The following is a 22,890-nucleotide window of genomic DNA, read 5'->3' as shown; positions in this document are numbered from 1 at the left end:
CTAATAAATATTTCATGGTTTTAACTTCAAGAGGTTTGCTCCCAAAAGTGAAATAACTGTTAGTTCGCAAGAAAAGTAACCACTGCTGACTCTTCAAAAGAAAGTTGTGCTAAAATTAATCTGCCATAAATCAGAGTTCACTTAGCTCATTGCTACATATTTTTAAAATGCATATCCTAGGATCACATGTATATTAACTAGGATGAGCACTAGAACACTGATTAAACTAAGAAATTCGCACACGTGCTTAAAAAGTCAAGGGTTTGTCTGAGACATCTACTTCAAAGTTTTGAATAGTGTTCAGCTTTTGAATGTTTAGTAATTTGTAACAAGACCAAAACACACAAAATGTGTTTGGTTGGGATCCTGTCTCACTACAACTCAAAGTATCCTATTTGAATGTGCATACCTATAGAAGTTCATTTCTGAAATTTTATTAATTCAGCAAAAATATGGGCACCAGTGAATCAAAAAAAAACAAACCCATACATTAGAGATTTTTTTTTAAAATTATATAAGTTAGATAAAACTACCCTGTCCAGCAAGTTCCAAATTTTTCAAACATTAAGGCAACTTTCAATACTTTCAACTAAACAGTATTATAAAAAATAAATGTCACTTCCAAACATTATATACATAGTGACAGAGTAGATTTAACTAGAAATTATCTTTAGTACATTAATAAAGTGTCACATAATATTACATAGAGGTTATATCAGGTGCTTGAGTGTATGTGCAAGTGGAGTGACATCGCATTTAAAGTACAGGTTTCAAGACAGAGCGGAGTGAACGTCCTTCTTTAGTGAGTTCTCGTGTTACACACATACATGGCAGCGGGACAGCCTCCTCCCTTCTCTCTACAGCATTATAATTACATTTCTTCAAGTGGTCAGCCATGCTTACGATGTCCGCAAACTTCCACTCATTTACAGTACAAAAAGCTGTACTGAACCGCCACACCTGGAAAACAAGTACGTGCTTAGCATCAAACTGGTTCTTTGTAAACAGAAAATCAAACTAGTCCTACCCTGAACACTTCATTTTGTAACTAATTCGGGTCCACCACTAGTTACAGCTAAATCAATACAACCAGCTAAGTTCCAGTCAGTAATATCCAGCTTGACTTTCAGATTCTAGGCTGAGTTTACAGGATGGAAGTTTGGGGTAGGAGCTGAGGTGGGGAATAGAATCATTTTACTTTTAAACTGAGCACATTTGATCAGGAACTTACGTCAGGCAAAAACATTGTGTGGTTTTAAGTCAGTGTGGTTCTAGTTTGAAAAGTAAGGTTCTGGTTATTTGTCGTGCTAAGTATCTGCAAGTCCAACTGAAGAGAAAGGAGATGCAGGTACTCAACTCTTCTTCATGTAATGTGTAACTTAGTGCCTGATTTTTCAAAATTATTTACTTGATGAAGACACTCAATACCATGGCAAGAGACATGATATAAACACCTGAATAGAACTTAGAATTCTATGCTTTCGTTTCTTATCTTTATACTATTTAAAATTAGACAAAACTCCTGCTTTCAGATTATATAAGTATAGTATTAAATAAAGTTATGGAAGCATAACTATACTATGGTTTCTAGATAAATTTTTCCTAGTATTACAGAACTATTACTTTACATATTACCATGATAGAAAACAATGGACAGGAATTACCTCAAATCCCGTTCCCCAAACTGTTGGGGATACGTTGAATGTGCTAGGAACATAAGAACGGCCGTACCGGGTCAGACCAAAGGTCCATCTAGCCCAGTATCCTGTCTACCGACAGTGGCCAATGCCAGGTGCCCCAGAGGGAGTGGACCTAACAGGCAATGATCAAGTGATCGCTCGCCTGCCATCCATCTCCATCCTCCGACAAACAGAGGCTAGGGACACCATTCCTTACCCATCCTGGCTAATAGCCATTAATGGACTTAACCACCATGAATTTATCCATTTCTCTTTTAAACACTGTTATAGTCCTAGCCTTCACAACCTCCTCAGGTAAGGAGTTCCACAAGTTGACTGTGTGCTGCGTGAAGAACTTCCTTGTATTTGTTTTAAACCTGCTGCCTATTAATTTCATTTGGTGACCCCTAGTTCTTGTATTATGGGAATAAGTAAATAACTTTTCCTTATCCACTTTCTCCACATCACTCATGATTTTAGATCTCTATCATATCCCCTTAGTCTCCTCTTTTCCAAGCTGAAGAGTCCTAGCCTCTTTAATCTCTCCTCACATGGGACCTGTTCCAAACCCCTAATCATTTTAGTTGCCCTTTTCTGAACCTTTTCTAGTGCCAGTATATCTTTTTTGAGATGAGGAGACCACATCTGTACGCAGTATTCGAGATGTGGGCATACCAACGATTTATATAAGGGCAATAATATATTCTCAGTCTTATTCTCTATCCCCTTTTTAATGATTCCTAACATCCTGTTTGCTTTTTTGACCGCCTCTGCACACTGCGTGGACATCTTCAGAGAACTATCCACGATGACTCCAAGATCTTTTTCCTGACTTCTTGTAGCTAAATTAGCCCCCATCATATCATATGTATAGTTGGGGTTATTTTTTCCATTACTTGGAAAAGGTGACAACCAAACTACTTACTGTAGCACTTTTTTTTTTTTTCAAATTGGCTCTCAGAATAGCATTGGGTTCCACAGAAGATGGTCTTTTTCAACAGACACCATGATGTCAATTAACCAGGGGTGTGTGGGTGTGGGTGGGGTGGGGATAGGGAAAATAGTCATCCTCAGAACAAGAGCAGATATTTCCCATACCTTCCTTCCTATCTCCAAAACACAAAATTATCTTACCTTTTCTTTTATTTGCCATGAAGAACTTCCATCTGGGTACTTTCTCTTTTCCCAAAGCAGTATGACCATTCCACGTGCTTGAAGCAAGCTTCCACATACATCTCTCATTAATCGTGACACTCTTGAAAGCTGACACAAACTAAAACCATCTAGAAAACCAGCAATATGTTGTAGAACCTCAAACGGAAGACTACTCAGATGATCACTACATGGACCAATGAGGCAGCTTTTGGCTGGTTCTACTAATACTGTAGATATACAAGGCTGAACTCCGAATGACCGCAGATGGCGATCATGAATAATCTTTGCCCCTTGTGTTGAAGGACAAAACCTACGCTGAGAGTATGTACACCCATAGTATGCCAAGGGACACCTCTGCTCCATCCAGCCATTGAGGCCAGCATGAATGTCACCATGCACATTCTTAAAATGTGAAGAAAATTCATTTCGCCTAAACAATTGTCCACAAACAAATGTAAACATTGAACGCTGTTTTGTTTGGTATCTAGCCACACATTCCAATACCAAGTCCAGACCAAGTGTCTGAAAAGGACTTGGATTTGAGAGCTGTGGGTTGGCATGATCACATGCTGAAGCTGAAGCTATTTCCCCTACCATTGTATTCGTGGCCAATATCGCAGATGGAAGGGAAAATGTTTGAGTCCCAAAATCAATGCGATATCCATCAACAATGCGACTATCTGATATCCCCCTACCACCCGGAGAGTCTCCTAGACAGAACAGCAAAGCTGCTGTGATTAGATCTATCCCCTGAAGACCCATAGGGTCTTCTGTTATCTCCAAATCTGATGTATCAACAGCTTTGTCTTCCTTTGGTGTAGACCAACAGTGGTTAACAAGAAAATTGTATGATCGATGATGAATTAGAGAAAACACATCTACATTTCTCAATCTTTCTTGTTCCAATTGCCTCTCTAACACTTCCTCTCCACTGGAGACATGTGGCAGTTGTATATGGGTAACAGCGCCATTAAATAAACTGTGAGGCATTATCACTTCTCTAAGTTGTTGTGCTGCTACAGGAAAGGAGCTGCAAGACTTCAATGCTCCATCATCAGGAGATGCAATACATTCACCATTTGCTACATTAGATGGTTTTGAATCACACACATCTAGATCTTCATTCTGGTCCAATGCCTCTGTACCTATATTTTCTGCATGAAAACCATTACACAGAGCAGAAGCATTACCAAGATTCACATTCAAGTCATGTTTTTGCACTATATCATAACAAAAATCACTTGAACCATTTTGTTCCGATTGTGAATTTTGGCTCAGGACATCGAAGTCAATTCCACCAACTGCTCCCATGTTATCTTCATCTGGATATTCATGGTCTGACAATTTACTTTGAATACATCCATTAGTAGTTTGTTCTTTGATCTGAAAATCTTCATTCATCTCATATGGCAAAATACATAGTCTTGAACTTAACATGCTTATGTCTCTTGTAGCAGTGTTCAGTATATCTAATGCAGCAGCTAAACTCTTAGTAGTTTCTACAGTAGCTTGATAAAGTGCACTGTAGGAATCTCCATCTGCAGGTATCAACCCATTTGAAAGCATTGTGTCAGGAGCACTTGACTTAACAGAAGTCTGCTCTCTAGGTTCTGATATCTGATCAGCTGCTTTTGACATCATAGTTGCTACTTTGAGGGATTCTAATAGCATGCGCTGGTCTTGAAGGGCTAAAGCCATGTCTAACTGCTCTACTTCATCAACATCTTTACTTAGATTTTCATAAGATTTCCGGTCTGCATAACTGACTGGCCATCTATTCCATTCCATAGTGCAGCAAACCACACTTGCGGGACAAATTTCTAGATGTTCAGCGATTTTGTTTCGGGCTACATTAAAGGGACATCCAAAGCCACTATTCAAACAAGGCACTCTTTCAAATGGACACAAAATACGATGCTCTTCAGCTTTGCATGAATGAAAGACTGCTCCACAAACCAGCGGGCAGCCAATCAAGTCACAGGAAATTCCAGTCTCTGGTCTGGTCATGCAACGCCGACTGACACAATTGACACAGTGTAAATGCTGCTGATGTTCCTCCATGATTCAAGTCCAGCTCTGGGAAGGGAGAGAAAGGAGATAAAACAATCTTAATTTTTAACTCAGTATTTGTTAAAGTTTACTAATAAAACAAATAACTACTTATCCTTGGTCTATAATGCATACAGAGTTATAAATGAACACTACACTAACTGATCACAAACCATAAGTACAGTAATAAGTGACACTTTACCACCACCACCCTGCCCCCAAAAAAAGAGAGCTTGAGTAACACAGAGAAATGATGGTTACTCAACTGTAACCTAGAGTTTTTCAAGATGGAGAACACAGCAGGACAAGAGGCAAACCTCTTAAATCCTGGTCTCTTCCCCTCTGAATCAACCATAGGATCAGTAAGCCTGAAGCAAGGTGCAGGAAGTAATAAATACATTTATAAAGAAAACAAATGAACTAAAATTTCTAATATTAATCCTAACTAAGAAATCTAACCAAGTCACTGAGTGTTTAAAGAACATGGATAAGTCTGGAGAAGTTCCTAGTCCATCTGCTGCCACAGTTGGAAGGTAATAAGGTAGTTGGAGTGTCGTGGTGCCTTTTACTATCTTACCCATAAAACTTTGAGGAACAGCGAGGGGAAGACAGTAGGGGGGCACTCCAATGGCCACCAGCAGAGCTGCACTGCTAGTGCATCCTATGAGTGGGAATATATAATGGCCACTCAAGGAAGAAATCAAGTTACACTGTTTTAAAGTGACCTCAAACAAGATCATGGACACTTCTTAAATTTTTAAAATAGTTTCACATCTTTATGAAAAGTGTTTGCTCAAAGCTCTAGTGTGCAGCAGTTTTACTATCCTTTCTCATTTACTAACCCCCTCCCCCCAGATCAGTAAAAACAAAAAGGCACATTTCCAAGTGTCCTAAAATGGCTTTTACTTCTCCCTATTTGGTGATGCTAATGCTAGTGAGAAGATGGGGGAGCAATAAAGGAACTCCACATAATTGGAGTCATGTGATCAGTTTTATTGTGAAGTAGGCACAACTGAAAAGCACGTTGGCACTAGAAAGTTGGATTCCTTGTTCTGATTTGGACGGCAGAGTAAACCCGGCATTCCATGTTTCACCACTGCAAACATTTGTATTTGAAAGTACATTGCATTACTATGTTTCAAAGTCAGTTTATCTTCCCCTCCCTCACACATTTTTAAGATACGGGGAGGAATACACTAAAAATTAGAGGGCAGGGTAAAGGAGACAATTGCACAACAACATTTTCTTACTGCTATTTACATTCAGTCCATGTTTACCCCAAACCCTTGTGGTTAAACTCTATTAATCTTGGAAAAAAATAAATGTACAGGTTGCTCATTTATGCTTTAACCCCTTGCTTTAGCACATTTAGCAATCTCACAATATCACAATCATCATACTGCATCACTCCATGATTCTCATGACATGTTTTACTGAAAGACTAAACCGATGAAGTACAGAAAATATTCTTAAATCATTAATTTTTTGTAGAGATTTAAAGGAACACAGAACAAATTTACATCCCTCTGCCCACCAAAATAAATATGTTTTCTAAAAATAAACTGAATATAAAACTTAAAGTTAATACAACAGAAATGTTTCCATGTTTGATTTCCAATGGCAAACAAATATACCCTGCAATGTTTTCAACTCAAGCAATGCAGCAGTATGCTATTGCAGAAAAACTTTGAAATGAAATTAACTGAATATAAATAGAAATGAAAGGGACTAGAATTTTTTTCATTGTCTAAACTGACAAATGTCAGTAACCAACCAACAAACTAACCAGTTTTTATTTTTTTACTTTTAATAACTTAAGGTATTATTTGTCACAGAAAGTTATTCATGGGATTTTAAATCTATGCTCCTCTGATACTTAAAGTTGGCTTGAATTTCAAAATGTGAAGTATCAGCCCCCTAAATTTGAATAATTCAAATGTTTTGGCCACCCACTTTTCTGAACTCTACTAACAAAGAAGCATATGTGCTGCACTTGATAGGCACAACACAGCTGGTTTATTTTTCCCCACTATGAAGAGTTCCTTTTTATTTATAGGTAACAAATTAGCTTTTCATCCTATGTTGTAAATACAGGTTTCAGAGTAGCAGCCATGTTAGTCTGTATCCGCAAAAAGAACAGGAGTACTTGTGGCACCTTAGAGACTAACAAATTTATTTGAGCATAAGCTTTCGTGGGCTACAGCCCACTTCATCAGATGCATAGAATGGAACATATAGTAAGAAGATATATATACATACAGAGAACATGAAAAGGTGGAAGTTGCCATACCAATTCTAAGAGGTTAATTAATTAAGATGAGCTATTATCAGTTTACCAATCACTAAAGTTACACAATTTGTCAAAGGCTTCTTGCATACATCCTACAGATTAAGTCAATAGTGTCTAAAGCAATTCTTCATTGAAGTTTTAAAACGTATTGACTGTAAATAATTAAAAGGAGGGTGGGGGAAGAAAGGTCCCTAACAGAATTTTCCATTAGCTATTCTGCCAGGAGTTCCTTTTAAGTTGAGACTCATGCACAAATTTCTAATCTGAATAGAAATAGTTTAAAAATGACCTCTTTACCGCTATGGAAAAATATTTCCTTCCCCTTCGGATTCTATTAGTTGAAAAGGAACATCGAGCAGGTTACTCAAAGGAAGCATTCCTTTCACCATATTAGAATTAGTTTCTCTGATAGGACCGCCCCATCCTGCACACACACAGGCAATTTGCAACCTTTATTGCAAGTTTATTGAAGTTACAAAATTACTACAAAATTCCCCATCACAAAGTGACCTAGTCATTTAATGTATGGTTGAAAGGCTAACTGATGAGACTTTGTGTTGTAGGAGCAAATTGCCAACAGTCCTCAAATACAAATTGAGTTTGTTTAGGCATTGTCTACACTACAGCCGTGTCACTAAAAGTCAGGCAGTGTAACCACTGTTTGCTGGCACTTTTGACAACAAAATACTTCCATCCCCTACAAGCAGGGTTTGCATGTTCGCATTGTGGACAGGAGAGCACTCCTGCCTTCAATGAGCCGTTTACCCTGCCACTTGCCGTGGCAAAACTTTTGTCTTTCGGGGGAGGCTTTTTTAAGCACCTGTGAACGACAAAAGTTTTGTCGTTCAATTGGTAGTGTAGACAAAGCCTTAGTCTGGAGAAGAGAAGGCTGAGAGGAGAAGTGATAACAGTTTTCAAGTACATAAAAAGGTTGTTACAGGGAGGAGGGAGGAAAAACTGTTCTCGTTACTGAGGATAGGACAAGAAGCAATGGGCTTAAATTGCAGTAAGAGTGGTCTAGGCTGGACATTAGGAAAAACGTTTTAACTGTTAGGGTGGTTAAACACTGGAATAAATTGCCTGGAGAGGTTGTGGAATCTCCAGCACTGGAAATTTTTAAGAGCAGGTCAGACAAACACCTGTCAGGGATGGTCTAGAGAATTCTTAGCCCTGTCATGAGTGCAGGGGACTGGACTGGAGGACCACTCGAGGTCCCTTCCAGTCCTACGATTCTATGATTTTTAGTAACTGTTCCCTAAAATCTAGTCACCCAAACTTGATGTTCAAAACTTGTCTTTCATAAATATTAGAGCTGGTCAGGAATATTTTGAAACATTTTTGTTTGAAAATGCTGATTTGTCAAAACCAAACCTATTTTCAGGAAAGGGTCAGTTATCCCAAGTTTCTTGGTCTGAAAAGCTTTTGGAAAGTTTCAAAAAACTGTGAAGCATTCTTGGTTTTGGTTCTAAATGTCTAACATTTAAGTTAGTTATAATAAAACATTTTTAAAAAAAGGTCAACATCAAAATGTTTTAACAAACCCAAACCAACATAATTTTTCAGACTGTCAGTTTACCAAATTTTTTGTTCTACTAAACATGCAAACTATGGCAGCCAATTAACACTGGTGTACATTAACATATATTCCCTAAAGAGATACATGTAATAAAAATGTAGCATCTTTAAAATGCCAAGAACTGGGCACACATACTCTGGGTGCCTCCCAACCATGACCCTTTGTGTATCTCCTGCCCCTTCATGTCATCCTTTCCCCCTCCATATGCTCAAATACCCTCCTGAGATTTTTTAGGGGAGTGTGTGTGGGGGCAGGGGAGAAATAGACATGTAGCAACAAGGCTTGGTTTATTCAATTTCCCATAGTTATTTTTCAAGAGAACTACAAACATCATTAAAAGTGACCAGTGACTTCACTAACTCAGCTGCAGCCCAGATCAAACAATGATGCACATCATCGAGAAGTGCCTGCTAACCAAATTTGGCAGTGGGCTCCGAGAGTTCCACTTGGTCACTAAGCCCTCGTCTACATGGGGGGGCGAGGGGGGGAAGAGAATCGATCTAAGATATGCAACTTCATCTACAAGAATAGCATAGCTGACGTCGACATATCTTAGACTGACTTACCTCGTGTCCTCACGGCACAGGGTTGACTACCTCCACTCTCCCGTCAACTCTGCTTCTGCCTCTCGGCAGTGGTGGAGTTCCACAGTTGACGGCAGAGCAATCGGGGATCAATTTATCGCGTCTACACTAGACGTGATAAATCGATCACTACCTGATCCAATAGGTAGTGAAGACCTGCCCTAAGAACACTATTGCTTGGCTCTGTGAATGCAAAAATGTGAAACAAATAAAGAAGTAAATGTAGCCATCATGAAACACTACCTTTAAATAGACTATACAAGTTTACACAAGAGCACGCTACTATAGCACTAATGCACCCTAGCAAGCTATATTGGTCTTTAAAGTCAGATTGTGTGAAATTTGAGCTCTGTGATTAGTAATTCATCTTTTGTTAAGTTTCCAGCCTCCTCTCGCAGCCACTAGCTGGCATTCACTAGTACTGAGTCAAGTATTGATCACACACATGCAGACAACATTTTAAAGTGTTGTTTCTCCCTCTCCCAGACAAGGAGTCCTTGTAGCACATCAGAGACTAACAAATTTATTTGGGCGGGAGGGAGGGAGGACATGGTGGAGACTTTTCAAATAAACTTAATGGACACTATATTAATGCCAGATCTGACACTAAAATTTAATCATTTATACTAGGCAGACTCAACTTATTTAGCCCAGTATTAACTAGGTTTTTGTGTTTGCACTGAATGAATATCTGCTTCTTAATAACAATGTTTTTTAAAAAAACAACCTTTAGACATGGATTTACATTTTCAGTAGGCAATTAGTACTTCAAATTTACCAACATTCTGCAGGCTGCACAGTTAGGACTTCAGAACACCAGTTGAAGAAGTGTAATTTTGTCAGCAGAGTGTTTTATTCATATCTTATTACCAAACAGCAAATCTTTTTGGATGTTCTTTTCATGAATTTGTTATTTTAATCCCTGCTAATCAACATTGAACATCTACAGTGGACTTTCACTAGTTTAAACCAACCATGAACTCACTGATACTTTAAAACACTGTCAGTGTAACCCAAAAATTAATTGCCCATAACTAGGGCTACGATTATGTCTTGGAGGTCATGGAATCTGTGATTTCCAGAGACCTCCGTGACATTTTCTGCCTCGGGGCTGAACTGCTGTCAGCAAGAAGCCCCACAGCTCTCAGCTGCTGCTTGTGGAGGCCCGAAGCAGCTCCTAGCCACTGGGCAGCAGGGGGACCCCGAAGCTCTTTCCCTGGGGGTCCCCCAGAGCTCTCACTCACCACATGTGGCTGGGCTCACCGCAGCTGCCCAGCTGTGGCGGTAGGCAGAAAGTCCCCACACAGTAGCCCAGCCACTATGGGTACTGGACCTTCCTCCCTCCCCATTTTGTCAGAGATATTTTTAGTAAAAATCACAGACAAGTCACGAGCTTCTGTGAATTTTTGTTTATTGCCCATGACCTGTCCATGATTTTTACTAAAAATATCCGAGACAAAATCTGAGCCTTACCCATAACACAAAATGTTTTAGTCTACATCAAAATTTGTACATTTTCCAATTGGGAAATTTAAGTTTAAGTAGTATTCATTTGTTTTAGGAATAATCAAACATATGAATGATGAGTTAGTTGCCATTACTACATTTAATTTTTCAAGCTAACACACCTACTGAAGTTCCTAATTTTTATTTTGCCATTTTCATTAGTTACAATATCCCCCACATCTAAGCTTCTGTGTGATCCAGGAAGTAAAGAAATCTTTATTACTCAAATTTCAGGCTACAATCTTTTAAATAAAAAATGAGTGATTATTATGTCACTGAAAACAGGGAGCAAGAACCTCGAAACACTAATGTATGTGTTAACTTGAAGAGAAGAAAAACTTTGGTAAAAAAGAATTTAGGTTTGAAGATACCTAAACGTTTAACACTGTGTGAAAGTTGTTCTTTAAAAACAGTAATATAAAACTCGAAGAGTAAACAGATCAAGTAGTTGTGTTGCAATAACATGAGAAATGACAAGGGAAAATATAAACATTATTTGCAGATAGAACATGCCCTGAAAAAGAATTGACTTATGTTACCTTACATGATACTAGTTTCTTACCATACTTTATGTCAAATTAGTGACTATACAAAGAACGAACAGCTGTACTTTTCTGATTATGTAATGTCAGCAACTAGGTTCAGTTCATCTGAGATGCTGAAGTATTTACGCTTGACTGTTACTAGCAGAGAAACCTAAAAATACATCCAGTTCCAGTGAGGTGACCACCGCTCTCAGAATTTGAAGGGTCACTTGATGTTATTGTACATACACTATAGTCAGCTGACCAGATCAGCCAGAACATGCTTTGAAAACCTGCCATAATGAAAAGGATTAAAATTCCAGCTGTTATGAACAACCTCATGATGATAGCTGTTGTGCTAATACAAATATTAAGACAGAGTTTAATAATGGCTTCAAATTGTGGGCATACAATATTCCGGATGCAGTGAAGGGAACCTTCTCTCTCTGCCTCTTCTATTCTATAAATAAGCTGCTGTACTGACACAATATCAAACTCAAGAGTGAATAGTTGCTTGCTCCCACACTCTCCTCAGATATAAATGCTTGCCTTTTTTGTTTCATGTGTTTGAGAAGCAAAATTTTACAAGATTAAGTTGAGGTATCTTTTAGACCTTGTAGCAAGGCACCTTCTTCACCTCACTGGGCTCAACGTTTCCCCCTCTGGCAATTGGGGGCCCGGAGCAAATCAGTCCCACTTTGGAGATTTTTTATTCCTCACTCAGGTTTTATTATTGAATATTTACAAGGTGGGCCTCAGGGTAGGCCCAAGGCCAGCCAAACAAAGAGAAACAAGTTCATAACATAAAAAGGAAATACCTCTCCCTGTCCCCTCTCTGGGATGGTGCCTTGTTATGCTGCTCTGGGGTGCCAGTCCTTCCCCAAAGAGTCTGTTAGCTGGCTTGTTTCCCTTATAAGCAAGAAAGCAGTCTTCCAACCAGGAAGATTTTTCTCCCTGCTGCAGCTTGTCTCTCATCTCTCCCTCTCTCTCACACACCCACACCAGAAAAGGGGTTTTTAAAGGTCACAGGGAGCCCTTAATTGAACTGAGGTGTCCTTAAGTTGACCTGAAGTAACCTCTTTCCCACCTCTCTCTGGTAGCTGTCTGTCCTGTCTCATTTTGTCACAACTTGCATAGTCATGATGCTAAAAAGGCCACTTTCCTATTTGCTTTCACTTTTAAAAAAAAGTTTCTAGCCCTTAAGATTTTTAAGGGAACCTTTCCAACGTGAATCAAGTATAAACTGATGTTATATAGCATCTGCCTGAAGGCAGACTAACCGATCTTTGTGCCTCTACTGCTCCTCAGCACAGGGCCAGCTCTACTGTTTTCGCCGCCCCAAGCAGCGCACCGAATTGCCGCCGCAGACGGTGGGGAAGTCCATGCGACGTTAGGGCGGCACACGTGTTTCCGCGGCGGCGGCAATTTGGCAGCAGCTTCTGTCTTCAGTCCGAAGACAGAAGTTGCGCCGCCACGGACAGCTGAACATAGAAGCTGCTGCCAAATTGCTGCCGCCACGGAAACGCGCATGCCGCCCTAACGGTACACAGACTGCCTCCGCCATCCACGGTGGCAATTCAGCGCGCTGCTTAGGGGCAAAAACACACAGACTGCCGCCCCTTGCAGACTGCCGCCCCAAGCACCTGCTTGGAATGCTGGTGCCTGGAGCTGGCCCTGCCTCAGCATCTTCTAAGCTGCAGCAGAATGAAAAATGACCAGTCTATTCAGAATCCTTTGAAATTGATAGTTACATTCTAACTTTTGTTTCGGAAAAAACAAGGAACAGAAATAGGAAATGCAGCTAGTCACTGAAGAAGAGGACTCAAATGAAGACAGACATTTCCTTTTAGCAGCCAGACAGTTAATACAAAAGGCAGAATCCAGAAAGCGCATCCAGAAGAGAATCCTGGTAGTTTGGGGAGGATGTGGAAAGATTTGGCATCTCATCTGGAATGGCTCCTGGACACTGCCACCCTACTGACCCTACCATCTTTCATACTGGTTTTTCACCAGTATATTTAGTCCTCTATTGTGTCTGGTAAAAATTTCACACCCTATATTTGAGAGGGTGGATTTGTGTGTTGAGTGTAGGTGGGCAGGAGAGACAGATGGGGGAAGATTTATGATATGTGTTAGAAAACAATTGGATGAAAGATTCTGGAGAAGAAAGGAGAAAAAATACTGGAGAAGATAAAGAACACAATGTAGATAAAAATATAAGTACATGGAAGCAGGAGAAAGAAAAACTGAAGATAACTCAGGAAAATATTCATCAGGATTCATCATGGGAGAAAGAACCCACAAAGGGAAAGGCGGTGAATCAATCCACCCTCCCAATGAAATGCAAGTTTCAAGTGCATTACAGAAAATGGATCAACAATGGTTACAGTTAGATACAGAACACAGATAGACCTATTTTACTCTTTTAAACCACATGATGCATGCTTGGATAGAAATCTCGCATTTTAACTAGTAAATTTAGTTCTCAGGTTAGTAAGCATTGGGTAAATTTTTAAAGTTCTTATATAATCTTCCCCAGCCCACCCTCGCCACCTTCAAAATTTTAAAATAATTTACAAGTTAGAAAAAAGTGAGATAAGAACTCATCCTCTACTGTAGCAGGGCAATTACACTAACATTTCAAGTATGCATATTATTTGTAGCACTGTTTTTTTCCATTTTATTAAGTTTCAAATAATGGGGCAGATTCATTGAACTGGTAGAAGAACATGCAAGTTCTATATCCTTGCTTCAACTAGAACTCTTCTGCTAAAGGAAGTTTTACCCTAAAAGAAGGCAGGTGATATACCACAACCTGTCATTCCTATGGGTTTTGACTAAAGGAGGGTAGCTTTAATGCCCACTGAGGGCTTTAGAGGAACAAAGGTGCTCAGATAAGCTGAATACAGCCATCCCCTGGCCATGATCGCTTCAAAGCCAATGCAGTCTCTGCCACCACAAAACAGAGGGTGCAGCCTCAACTTCCTGCTCAAACTTCACTCCCCACTTCTGCACTGCTGGAAGCAAGTGCAGACTGTGAGGGGAATTTAACCCAGTATTAGTTTCTTTATTGTAAATAAATAAAATCTTTATTTTTGTTGTAAATGCATACTATTTTATTAAAAATGAGTTATTAATCAAGTTCCAGTCATATCTAGTGTTATTTGGTAATCATTCATACGAAATAATTATCTAAAACAAGTAGATGGCCATATATAATGCTGTATATATAATCATAAGGTACATTTAGACACTGATCTCAGTATGTATTTAATACACACGCATAAGCCCTTTGACTGGAACTTTATTTTATGATGTACAGCAATTATTATGCAATTTTTAATTGTTTCTTGGATAAAAAATTTGGTTATTATAGATAAAGCACCCAATAGTATTAGGCACTTCAGATAAATACACAATATAGCACTTCCCTGATGAGTTTATAATCTAATTTTAAATTTATAAAACTACAACAGTAAGGACGATGAATTAGCAAGGGTAAGGCTTATAGTTTCAAGATTAAGCAGCTACTCAGCCGAGATACGTGCACATCTTGATTCCAGAATTTTTTTTATTTATTTTTTAAGGGCAAATTAACACTTCCTGTAGCAAGAGTCAAGTGAGTTTTAGGAGATACACCTCTATCCCGTTATAACGCCACCTGATATAACATGAATTCGGATATAACGCGGTAAAGCAGCACTCGGGGGGGGGGAGGGGGAGGGCTGCGCACTCCGGCAGATCAAAGTAAGTTGGAGGCTCCTGAGGACAGCGTTATATCGAGGTAGAAGTGTACTTGAACAAAGAGGTTTTGTTCAGAAAAAAGGAACTGAGAAGGCATGATTTGTCTGAACAGCATAAAAAAAAGATCATAGACAAATTGTCAAAGCATATACAATGAACAGGATTTTGTATTTTATACGGATTTATAATCCCATAATCAGTTTTCAGAAAAAAATACTGTAAAGGCAGCTTCATGGACTTGTATGTTTCTCTCATAATTACGTCTAATCATATGTATTCAGTCTACAAGAGGTTTTCCCCATAGCATTTAGAAGACATGCTGGGTTCCTTTCTTCTCATCATCATCATAAGGCTCTACAGGCCACTTACATCTTCAGCAATAACTGTGCAAAGCAACTGCCCTCAATCCATTTGCACAGGTGAATACAACTAGAACAGGGGTCAGCAACCTTTCAGAAGTGGTGTGCCAAGTCATTTATTCACTTTAATTTAAGGTTTTGTATGTCAGTCATACATTTTAACATTTTTAGAAGGTTTCTTTCTATAAGTCTAGAATATATAACTAAACTATTGTTGTATGTCAAGTAAATAAGGTTTTTAAAATGTTTAAGAAGCTTCATTTAAAATTAAATTAAAATGCAGAGCCCCCCCGGACCGGTGGCCAGGACCCGGGCAGTGTGAGTGCCACTGAAAATCAGCTTGCGTGCCGCCTTCGGCACGTGTACCATAGGTTGCCTACCCCTGAACTAGAACTTAGTAAACAAGGCTTTTGATGCCCAAGAAGGAACAAAATTCCACTCCCTTTCTTAAAGTGCTGGCTCTCCATGGCTAACATGAATAAAAAGCAGTAAACTTACTTTAATCACTAAATTCAGTAGAGAGAGCTCTGAAAACACACAAGTAACATACTACTAACTTTACTGTCATAAAGCATGACTATTTAGAACCACTATAAGATAGAAAGCAGAAAAACAACATTCACAACACTGTTTCCTGATATCTTATGGGGAAAAAAAACACTAAGAGAGATTCAGTTAGCATCTTACAGCTCTATGCATCAACAAACTATTTCTGATGAATGAGCAAAACAAATACTATAATGCTTCGAAAGGCAAATGACCTAAAATCATGTCTGACGCAAAATTATAGCTGCTTCTAAGAAGTCCAGCAGTGATACTGAGCGGAAGAAATAAAAATCCTCAGCACTTATTATTCCTTTTTAGATTTTAATATTAGAGAGAAAGTTTTATATATTTTACTAGCTCTAGGAGTTATAAGCCTGTCTAGAGGCCCCTTATGCCTCTGTTTTCTTGTCCTAAAACTATCTCCCCATTCTTCAGAGTATTTATTAAGACATACTTCCTTCAGAAAGCCTTCTGACTATAGTCCAGAAATAGAATAATTTAAAGAAAAAAACCCCAAGATCATTCTACCGCTTCTAGATTGGACCCCCTGCAGTTGGTGTCTTAGTCTGCAAGACACCAGTCTTACTTCAGAATGCAAGCCTCTCTCAGGTGGAACTCAGCCTTCTCTCCAACAGCTTTAAATAAATTATTTAACATATTGTCATTTTAAAAAGAATTACCAGGATTTCCGTTTTGTGTTTTTGTGACAGGTCTGCTCTGCTTTCTTGGTGTCTTGCCCCATTCCCCAATTAACAGTCCAAAACTTTGATTAATCTTGGGCAATGGACTACTACATGACAACTACACCTGGAGCAGCTATACTTAGTGCATGGCTCAGGCACAAAAGCACTCTACCTGCTGAGGTGGTGCCAGAGGGAAGTCAGCTAGAGAGCCAGTTTGGCTTCATGTGTAAAGTACTTCTGAACTTGAACTCAGTACAACTGCTTGATTGTTGCAGGCTCTGCAAAAGATGAAATCAAAAAAGATAAAAGGCTACATTTTTTACTGTAAGGACTACTCCCTACTTGTACAATCCTCTAAAAAGAGTTGTGTGCTTGCCTATCTCAGACTGCAGGTATGTTTGTATGACTAACATTTTGCAAAATTCTATATTCCACAAAGGACAAATAAAATTCAATTAGTTTTATTATTAATCTTAATAAAGAATAGGGCAAACAGCCTTAGCACCAAAGACGGTAAGTTTTTAAACACTTGTCTGATGCCAGTTATCAGTCACGCGAGATTGCTACTTCATAGATTTTAAGGCCAGAAGCAATCATTGAGTTTATCTAGTCTGCCCTCCTGCATAACAACCACCACTGATTTCACATAGCGATTCCTACATCTAATTCAAAAACTGGCATCTTGAATAAGAACATATCTTTTAGTAAGATTTCCAATCATGAATAAAAGATTCCAAGTTATGAAGAATTTACCACAGCCCATGGGTATATGTTCTAGTGGTTAATTACTCTTAAAAATTTGCATTGAATTTCCAATTTGAATTTGTGTAGTTTCAATTTCCAGACATTGGACTTTGTTAAGCATTTATCTGCAGCATTAAAGAGCCTTCAAGTGCCCTATCTTTGCTCTGTATATGCATGTAGCCACGCACTGCTTGTAGCTGCTAGGGGATATGGAGCACAGGGATGGTAAAAACGAAGGGGGAAAAACGTATTCTTTAAGACTGTACCCTCTCTCAGAAAAGTTCTGTCAAGCTAAATCAGAGGTTAAGAAACAAGATCAGAAGGAAGCAGTCTGACCTAGAGAAGTAATGAAACACTGCACAAGCATAAGAATAATTATGCACCTGTGTTTATACTTATAAATGCAAAGATCTACATTAATGCACAATGGTTGACATTTTTAGCTGCATAATCAAAACCACAGCTACATACACCCTCTTGCATATATGATATACATTATTTCTACAGAGTGTGTTACGTTTAATCCTTTAATTCATGCATGTTGTCGCATTTTCACTGGAAAAACATCTAAATTTGTGACCTTTGCCTAATTATAGAAGTCAATCATAAAATCTTGTTGAAACTTTGTATGTGTAGAAACCACAGAAACATTTGTAGGTACCCATATTGGAATGAACAAGCATATTTAAATGCAAACTGAACAGATGAAATCCTGTATCTAGTGATCAAGCACTGAAATGCAGGTGCAATGCTTTGTTGTTTAATTTTACATATATGCATGCATATCTGGGGATCTGATCATTATTTTGTACTATTGTAGCACCTAAAGGCCCCAACTGTGCCCCCATTTTTCAGTGCACTAAGACAGTCTCTGTCCTGAAAGAGCTTCCAATCTAAATAAACAAGACATACAATAGAGAGGAGAAGGATACACCATACATATGTGCAAACAGCAGGATGATCAGTCCCCTTAAGTCCATCCTATGTGTTAAAAGTTAAGAAAATAAACCTCCCTTCTACTTTCAGGCACTTAACTTCAGTATCATTAAACCATGTCTCATTATACAATTAAAAACATTCATACTCGCTGGAGTCTAGCGTGTTTTTTCCCCCTATTTTCCCCTCTATTTGAGTTTTAGAGCATCAGAAATCGGAGGCCCTTTTTACCAGGTAACTGAGTAATACAAAGCAGGGAGGAAAAAGAATTCAAGGCTTTTCATTAACCTTTAAAAAGCCACTTTTGAGCTAGAAGTAATAATGAGACATCTAAGCCCCCAAAGTAAGTTTCAGAATGTTATAAAGGACATGTAAACAAGGGCTTAAATTTGAAGAGCTCTCTCAAATAGTTGCTAGAATGTACCTTTTAGCAACACAAAAGAGAATGTGTAACTGCCCAATGATCATATCTGTCAATATACTAGCTGTTTTATAGTTATTGAATTAGAATGAAGAAGACTATGTAAAGAAAAAAAGATTGGCTCTTCACGATTGTTTTGAGATAATTTTTAGAGGACAATGAATCATCCATTTCTCATCTATATTTGCCAGTTAAAAACAGAAGTATTTTCCAAAAGTCAGCACACATGAAACTAAGATATATAATCCACAGGCTCCAAACGAGCATGCTTGTCCAAACCTTCTCAAGGGCAGATGACAATAGTGACTCAGCTAAAACAGAGTGTTTTGAGTATTGCAATGCACTGTGGCTGTGGTAAACAAAGCATACTTTAAAAAAACTACCTCATTTGTTACTGAGCTGTCACTCAAAACTGTTATGCTTCTCCACAGCACATAAACATACCCACATGGGGGGCGACGGACAGGGGTGGGCAGGGAGATGACGAAGACGACTACTGATTCTATGAGAGACATACTTCTAAGCAACTCAAATTTACCTTAACTTTAAGTATGATTGTCAAAACTGAAGATAATTTTAGCACCTACATAAAGTTTTTTTTAAACTGTTGCAACAGATACCAGTTGTTTGATGAACAACTTGAACCAAGATCTTTTGTTAAATGTTTTTGTACTGACCATTACTTCTGCTAAGATTTTGTACTAAAAAGCAGTAAGCTTACTAATTAGAAATTTAGCCAACAATATACCTTATATTTGCTTTTAAAAAAACATTTGACAGGATTTATTTTATAGTAGTGCTTAGAACAATTGTTTTGCCTTTGGTAAACATAAAAATTGGTTTCTATGTGATTATATTCCCTCCATTTATCCATAAATGTCTGTTGCATATTCTTTATATACACGTGGTACTGAGAGGTATTTCAACACGAAAATATTCAGACATACTATATATCAGTCATAAGTACTTTCATAATTACAGTGTATACACAAAAAATGTTAAAGACATTAGTTTTCAAAGTCAGGTCAGAAAAATCTAAGAATTTAGATTGCCCATGCAACCTTAATTCTGCCCTGTTGTGTGTATGCATTACAATACAGTCTTTGATTACATGATCACATACTATTTTTAACAGGATCATTGCCTCATTCAGTGCAGAGAGGATGGACTACACTCACAGAATGAGTCAGCTGTTCAACACTTCTTTTTATCCTGTAGTAGTGGCTCCTGCATACCATCCAAAGCCTTCAGTGAACAAGGAATTATTAATTTCTTCATGGTCTTTTCTAGGGTATTCATCATAGTAGTATCTGACTGAATGCCTCACTAACAAATGAATTTATCTCCACTGTGAGATAAGAGCATTATGCCCAGATGGGGAAAATAAGACAGAGATTTGCCTAATGCCAGACAGACAGAATTAGGATTCCTAACCCTATACTCATACCTCCAGACCACATTGTATTACTGACAGAGTGCAAAGCATCCACTTTATTTGCAGTGGGAGCACTTAACGCTTCTGTTTATCGGGCTCCAAGTGTTTCAAGTTGAGCACCCATAATATAAGAAACACATAAGAAGCCCCCTGCCAAAATTTTGGTTTATGTGACTTGTGTAACATCACATATGAAGTTTGAAACAGAGGCAGTGAGAAAACTGTGCTTTCATGTGGCATTCACCTGCCTTGAACATGAGACCATCCTCTGTTCTTGCAGTCTCTTCCTTTCTTCTCTAAATACCTTTCCACTTCTGCAGCAAATGAGGCAAAGATCATACAAAATGCCTCACACAAGCCTGATTCATTCTTATACATTGAATAAAGGAATGCTCTTGTAAAAAAAAAATAGTATGTGATCATGTAATTAAAGACTATCATAATGCATACACACAAGAAGGCTGAATTAAAATTGCACAGGCAGCTTAAATTTAGACACTTTTTAACCTTTCAGCTGTTTGACTTTGCAACCTAAATAATATTCTTTTAACAGTTGTGTGTTATGTTATGACTTTTTTTTTTTAAGTAAAAACAAAAGTATATGCAAATATGACAATCCCACTATTGTACATCATCTGCAGAGTTTGAACCCTAAACCTTCAAAACTGCAACACCGGTTGAGTTACAGGATTAGTTATATTACCTGGCAGTGACAAAAGGTTCTTATCCTGGGTGATGTGGGGGATTGGGCTATGTTCTGGGCCCAGAGAAAGGGAAGGGAACCCAGCCCAGCCCACCTCTCTCTTTCCTCACTTCCTGGGGGAGGTTATCTGCTCCCTGGGCTCTCAATGTTGCTGTTGCTGCTTATTTAATGTGTTAATAATACAAACAACAGAAGAGATATGCAGATTTGAAAAGTTTCTCAGACAAATCTGAATGGAATTTCAGGGGACAAAGAAAAAAAACTTCTCCAGCCCTACTGCTTTCTCCCTACCAAATATCCAAGGTGTTACAGCATCTCAAAATAAACTGCATGATTTTTTTTTTACAGCTAAAAGTTTTAGGCAAAGTCACTGCCCAGCCCCTCTATATTTATGTTTGTTATTCTTTATTATCATAGAATCGTAGGACTGGAAAGGACCTCAAGAGGTCATCTAGTCCAGTTCCCTGTACTCATGGCAAGATGAAGTATTATCATCAGTGTTCAGCTATACCCTCTCCTTATGTTTATATAGGAGCAAGCTGCCTCCTGGTTTTTTATTTCCACGAATTAAGCAACTCAGGGACCAAGTCCCCTCTTAGACAGTTGGAGCTGTCACTTACAACACACACACAGGGTCAGAGAAACCTTTCAGCAACAACTAGGAATTATTTGCTCCCCTCATCTATGAATAAAAGAGCAAGACTGCACTGTGGGGCAGGGGCTGACTTTTTGTATTCGGATCACACCTAGCGAAATAGGATCCTGACCCTACTCTTTGGGGGGGGGCACTGTAATGCATATATTTATTAATATTAACAATAGCAGCAACGGGGAGACTAAACAGAGAGGGAAAGCGGCCATATGGTGAACGTCTCCCTCCACATAGCCATTGTGTGCTCCGCAAGGAACCTACCCAGGCAGGGCCCATAAAGGGAAAAGGGGTGGAGCTGGTTCGCCAGCCACCCTAAATGGCATGTTACCACCACAGACACTCTGAGATCGGGATTAAAACCCAGTAGCCAAGGGAGGGGTGACACGATCGCCCCTCCCCCGCCGGCGGAGCCCCTGCACGGGCCGGGCTAGGAGAACCCCCCCCCCGTGCAGCGAGAGCGCCCCGGCTCCGGGGCAGCGGGGAAGGGCGGCGGGCAGCCACCCAAGCAGCCAGGGCCCGGGTTACCCACCCCCCGGAGCGCGGGGAGGAGGGGAACCACTCCCCGGCCCGGACTCTCCCATGGGTCGCCGAGCTTCTCGCGGCTGCGGCAGCTGAACTTTCACCGCTTCCCGGCCAGCCGGCGAGGGGCTGTTCCGGGCCGGCCCCAGGCCCGGACTAGAGACCCCGCCCCCCTCTGGCCCTGGCGGCGCCGACGGGGAAGATGCGGACTGAGGAGAAAACCCCTCCCGGCCCCGGTCACTCACCGTCCGCGCGGCGGCTCTGCCCCGGGCAGGGCTCCGTGCGGCCCCGCTGCCGGCCGCTCCTGCCTCCAACCGCCGCGCGAGCGGCCGGGCACGCGCGCAGGGAGGGAGCGCGAGCGAGCGAGCCCCTCCGGATTCAATCCGGTTCCGGGATGAAAGGAGGAGAGTGCGCGCGCCGACTCCCCCCGGGACTGGCGCTGCCAGCGGCGTCTTTCTCCCCCCGGTTCCATGCAGTGGGGGCGGGGCGGGGCGCCGGTGACGCTATGACGCACGCCGGAGGCGGGGAGGGGAAAAAAAAAAGGGACGGATGGAACGTCGCCCTGGAGAAGGTGAGCGCGTGTGCGTCAAGTACCCGGATGTTACCCCGCCCCCTTTGTGGGCTGCGCTGGGGACGCGCGGCTCGGTGCCCGCCCCGGCTTTGGCTGGGGCTTGGGACAGACGCAGGCGAGTGCGGGTTGCCCGGGGGGGTGATGATGGCGGCGGCGGCGGCGGCGGCGGGGCGGCCTTAGGTTCGTCACCCCGCGAGGGCGCTGCTGCCCGCCG

At 40.2% G+C, this 22,890-nt stretch overlaps 1 protein-coding gene across 3 annotated transcripts; it reads right to left on the bottom strand.

Annotated features, from left to right (window-relative positions):
• Positions 1 to 220: 220 nt before the first annotated feature.
• Positions 221 to 22,598, bottom strand: FBXO30 (F-box protein 30). Of its 3 annotated transcripts, XM_039532449.1 has the most exons (5): positions 22,351 to 22,598; positions 20,476 to 20,545; positions 16,868 to 16,973; positions 2,814 to 4,910; positions 221 to 960 (listed from the first exon to the last, which is right to left on the bottom strand). In XM_039532449.1, exons 4-5 carry the CDS (start codon positions 4,893 to 4,895, stop codon positions 757 to 759), a joined length of 2,286 nt encoding a protein of 761 aa, XP_039388383.1. In that variant the 5' UTR covers positions 4,896 to 4,910; positions 16,868 to 16,973; positions 20,476 to 20,545; positions 22,351 to 22,598; the 3' UTR covers positions 221 to 756. The 3 variants fall into 3 exon arrangements, with proteins under 3 accessions (XP_039388383.1, XP_039388384.1, XP_039388382.1); XM_039532450.1 differs by lacking the exon at positions 16,868 to 16,973 and having other exon boundaries at positions 20,480 to 20,545; XM_039532448.1 differs by lacking the exons at positions 16,868 to 16,973; positions 20,476 to 20,545.
• Positions 22,599 to 22,890: the final 292 nt, after the last annotated feature.

This window comes from Mauremys reevesii, linkage group 3 (assembly GCF_016161935.1).
Source record: "Mauremys reevesii isolate NIE-2019 linkage group 3, ASM1616193v1, whole genome shotgun sequence".
Taxonomy (NCBI): domain Eukaryota; kingdom Metazoa; phylum Chordata; order Testudines; family Geoemydidae; genus Mauremys; species Mauremys reevesii.
Note: the sequence above shows the minus strand (reverse complement) of the source record. Positions and strands in the feature narration are given on the sequence as shown.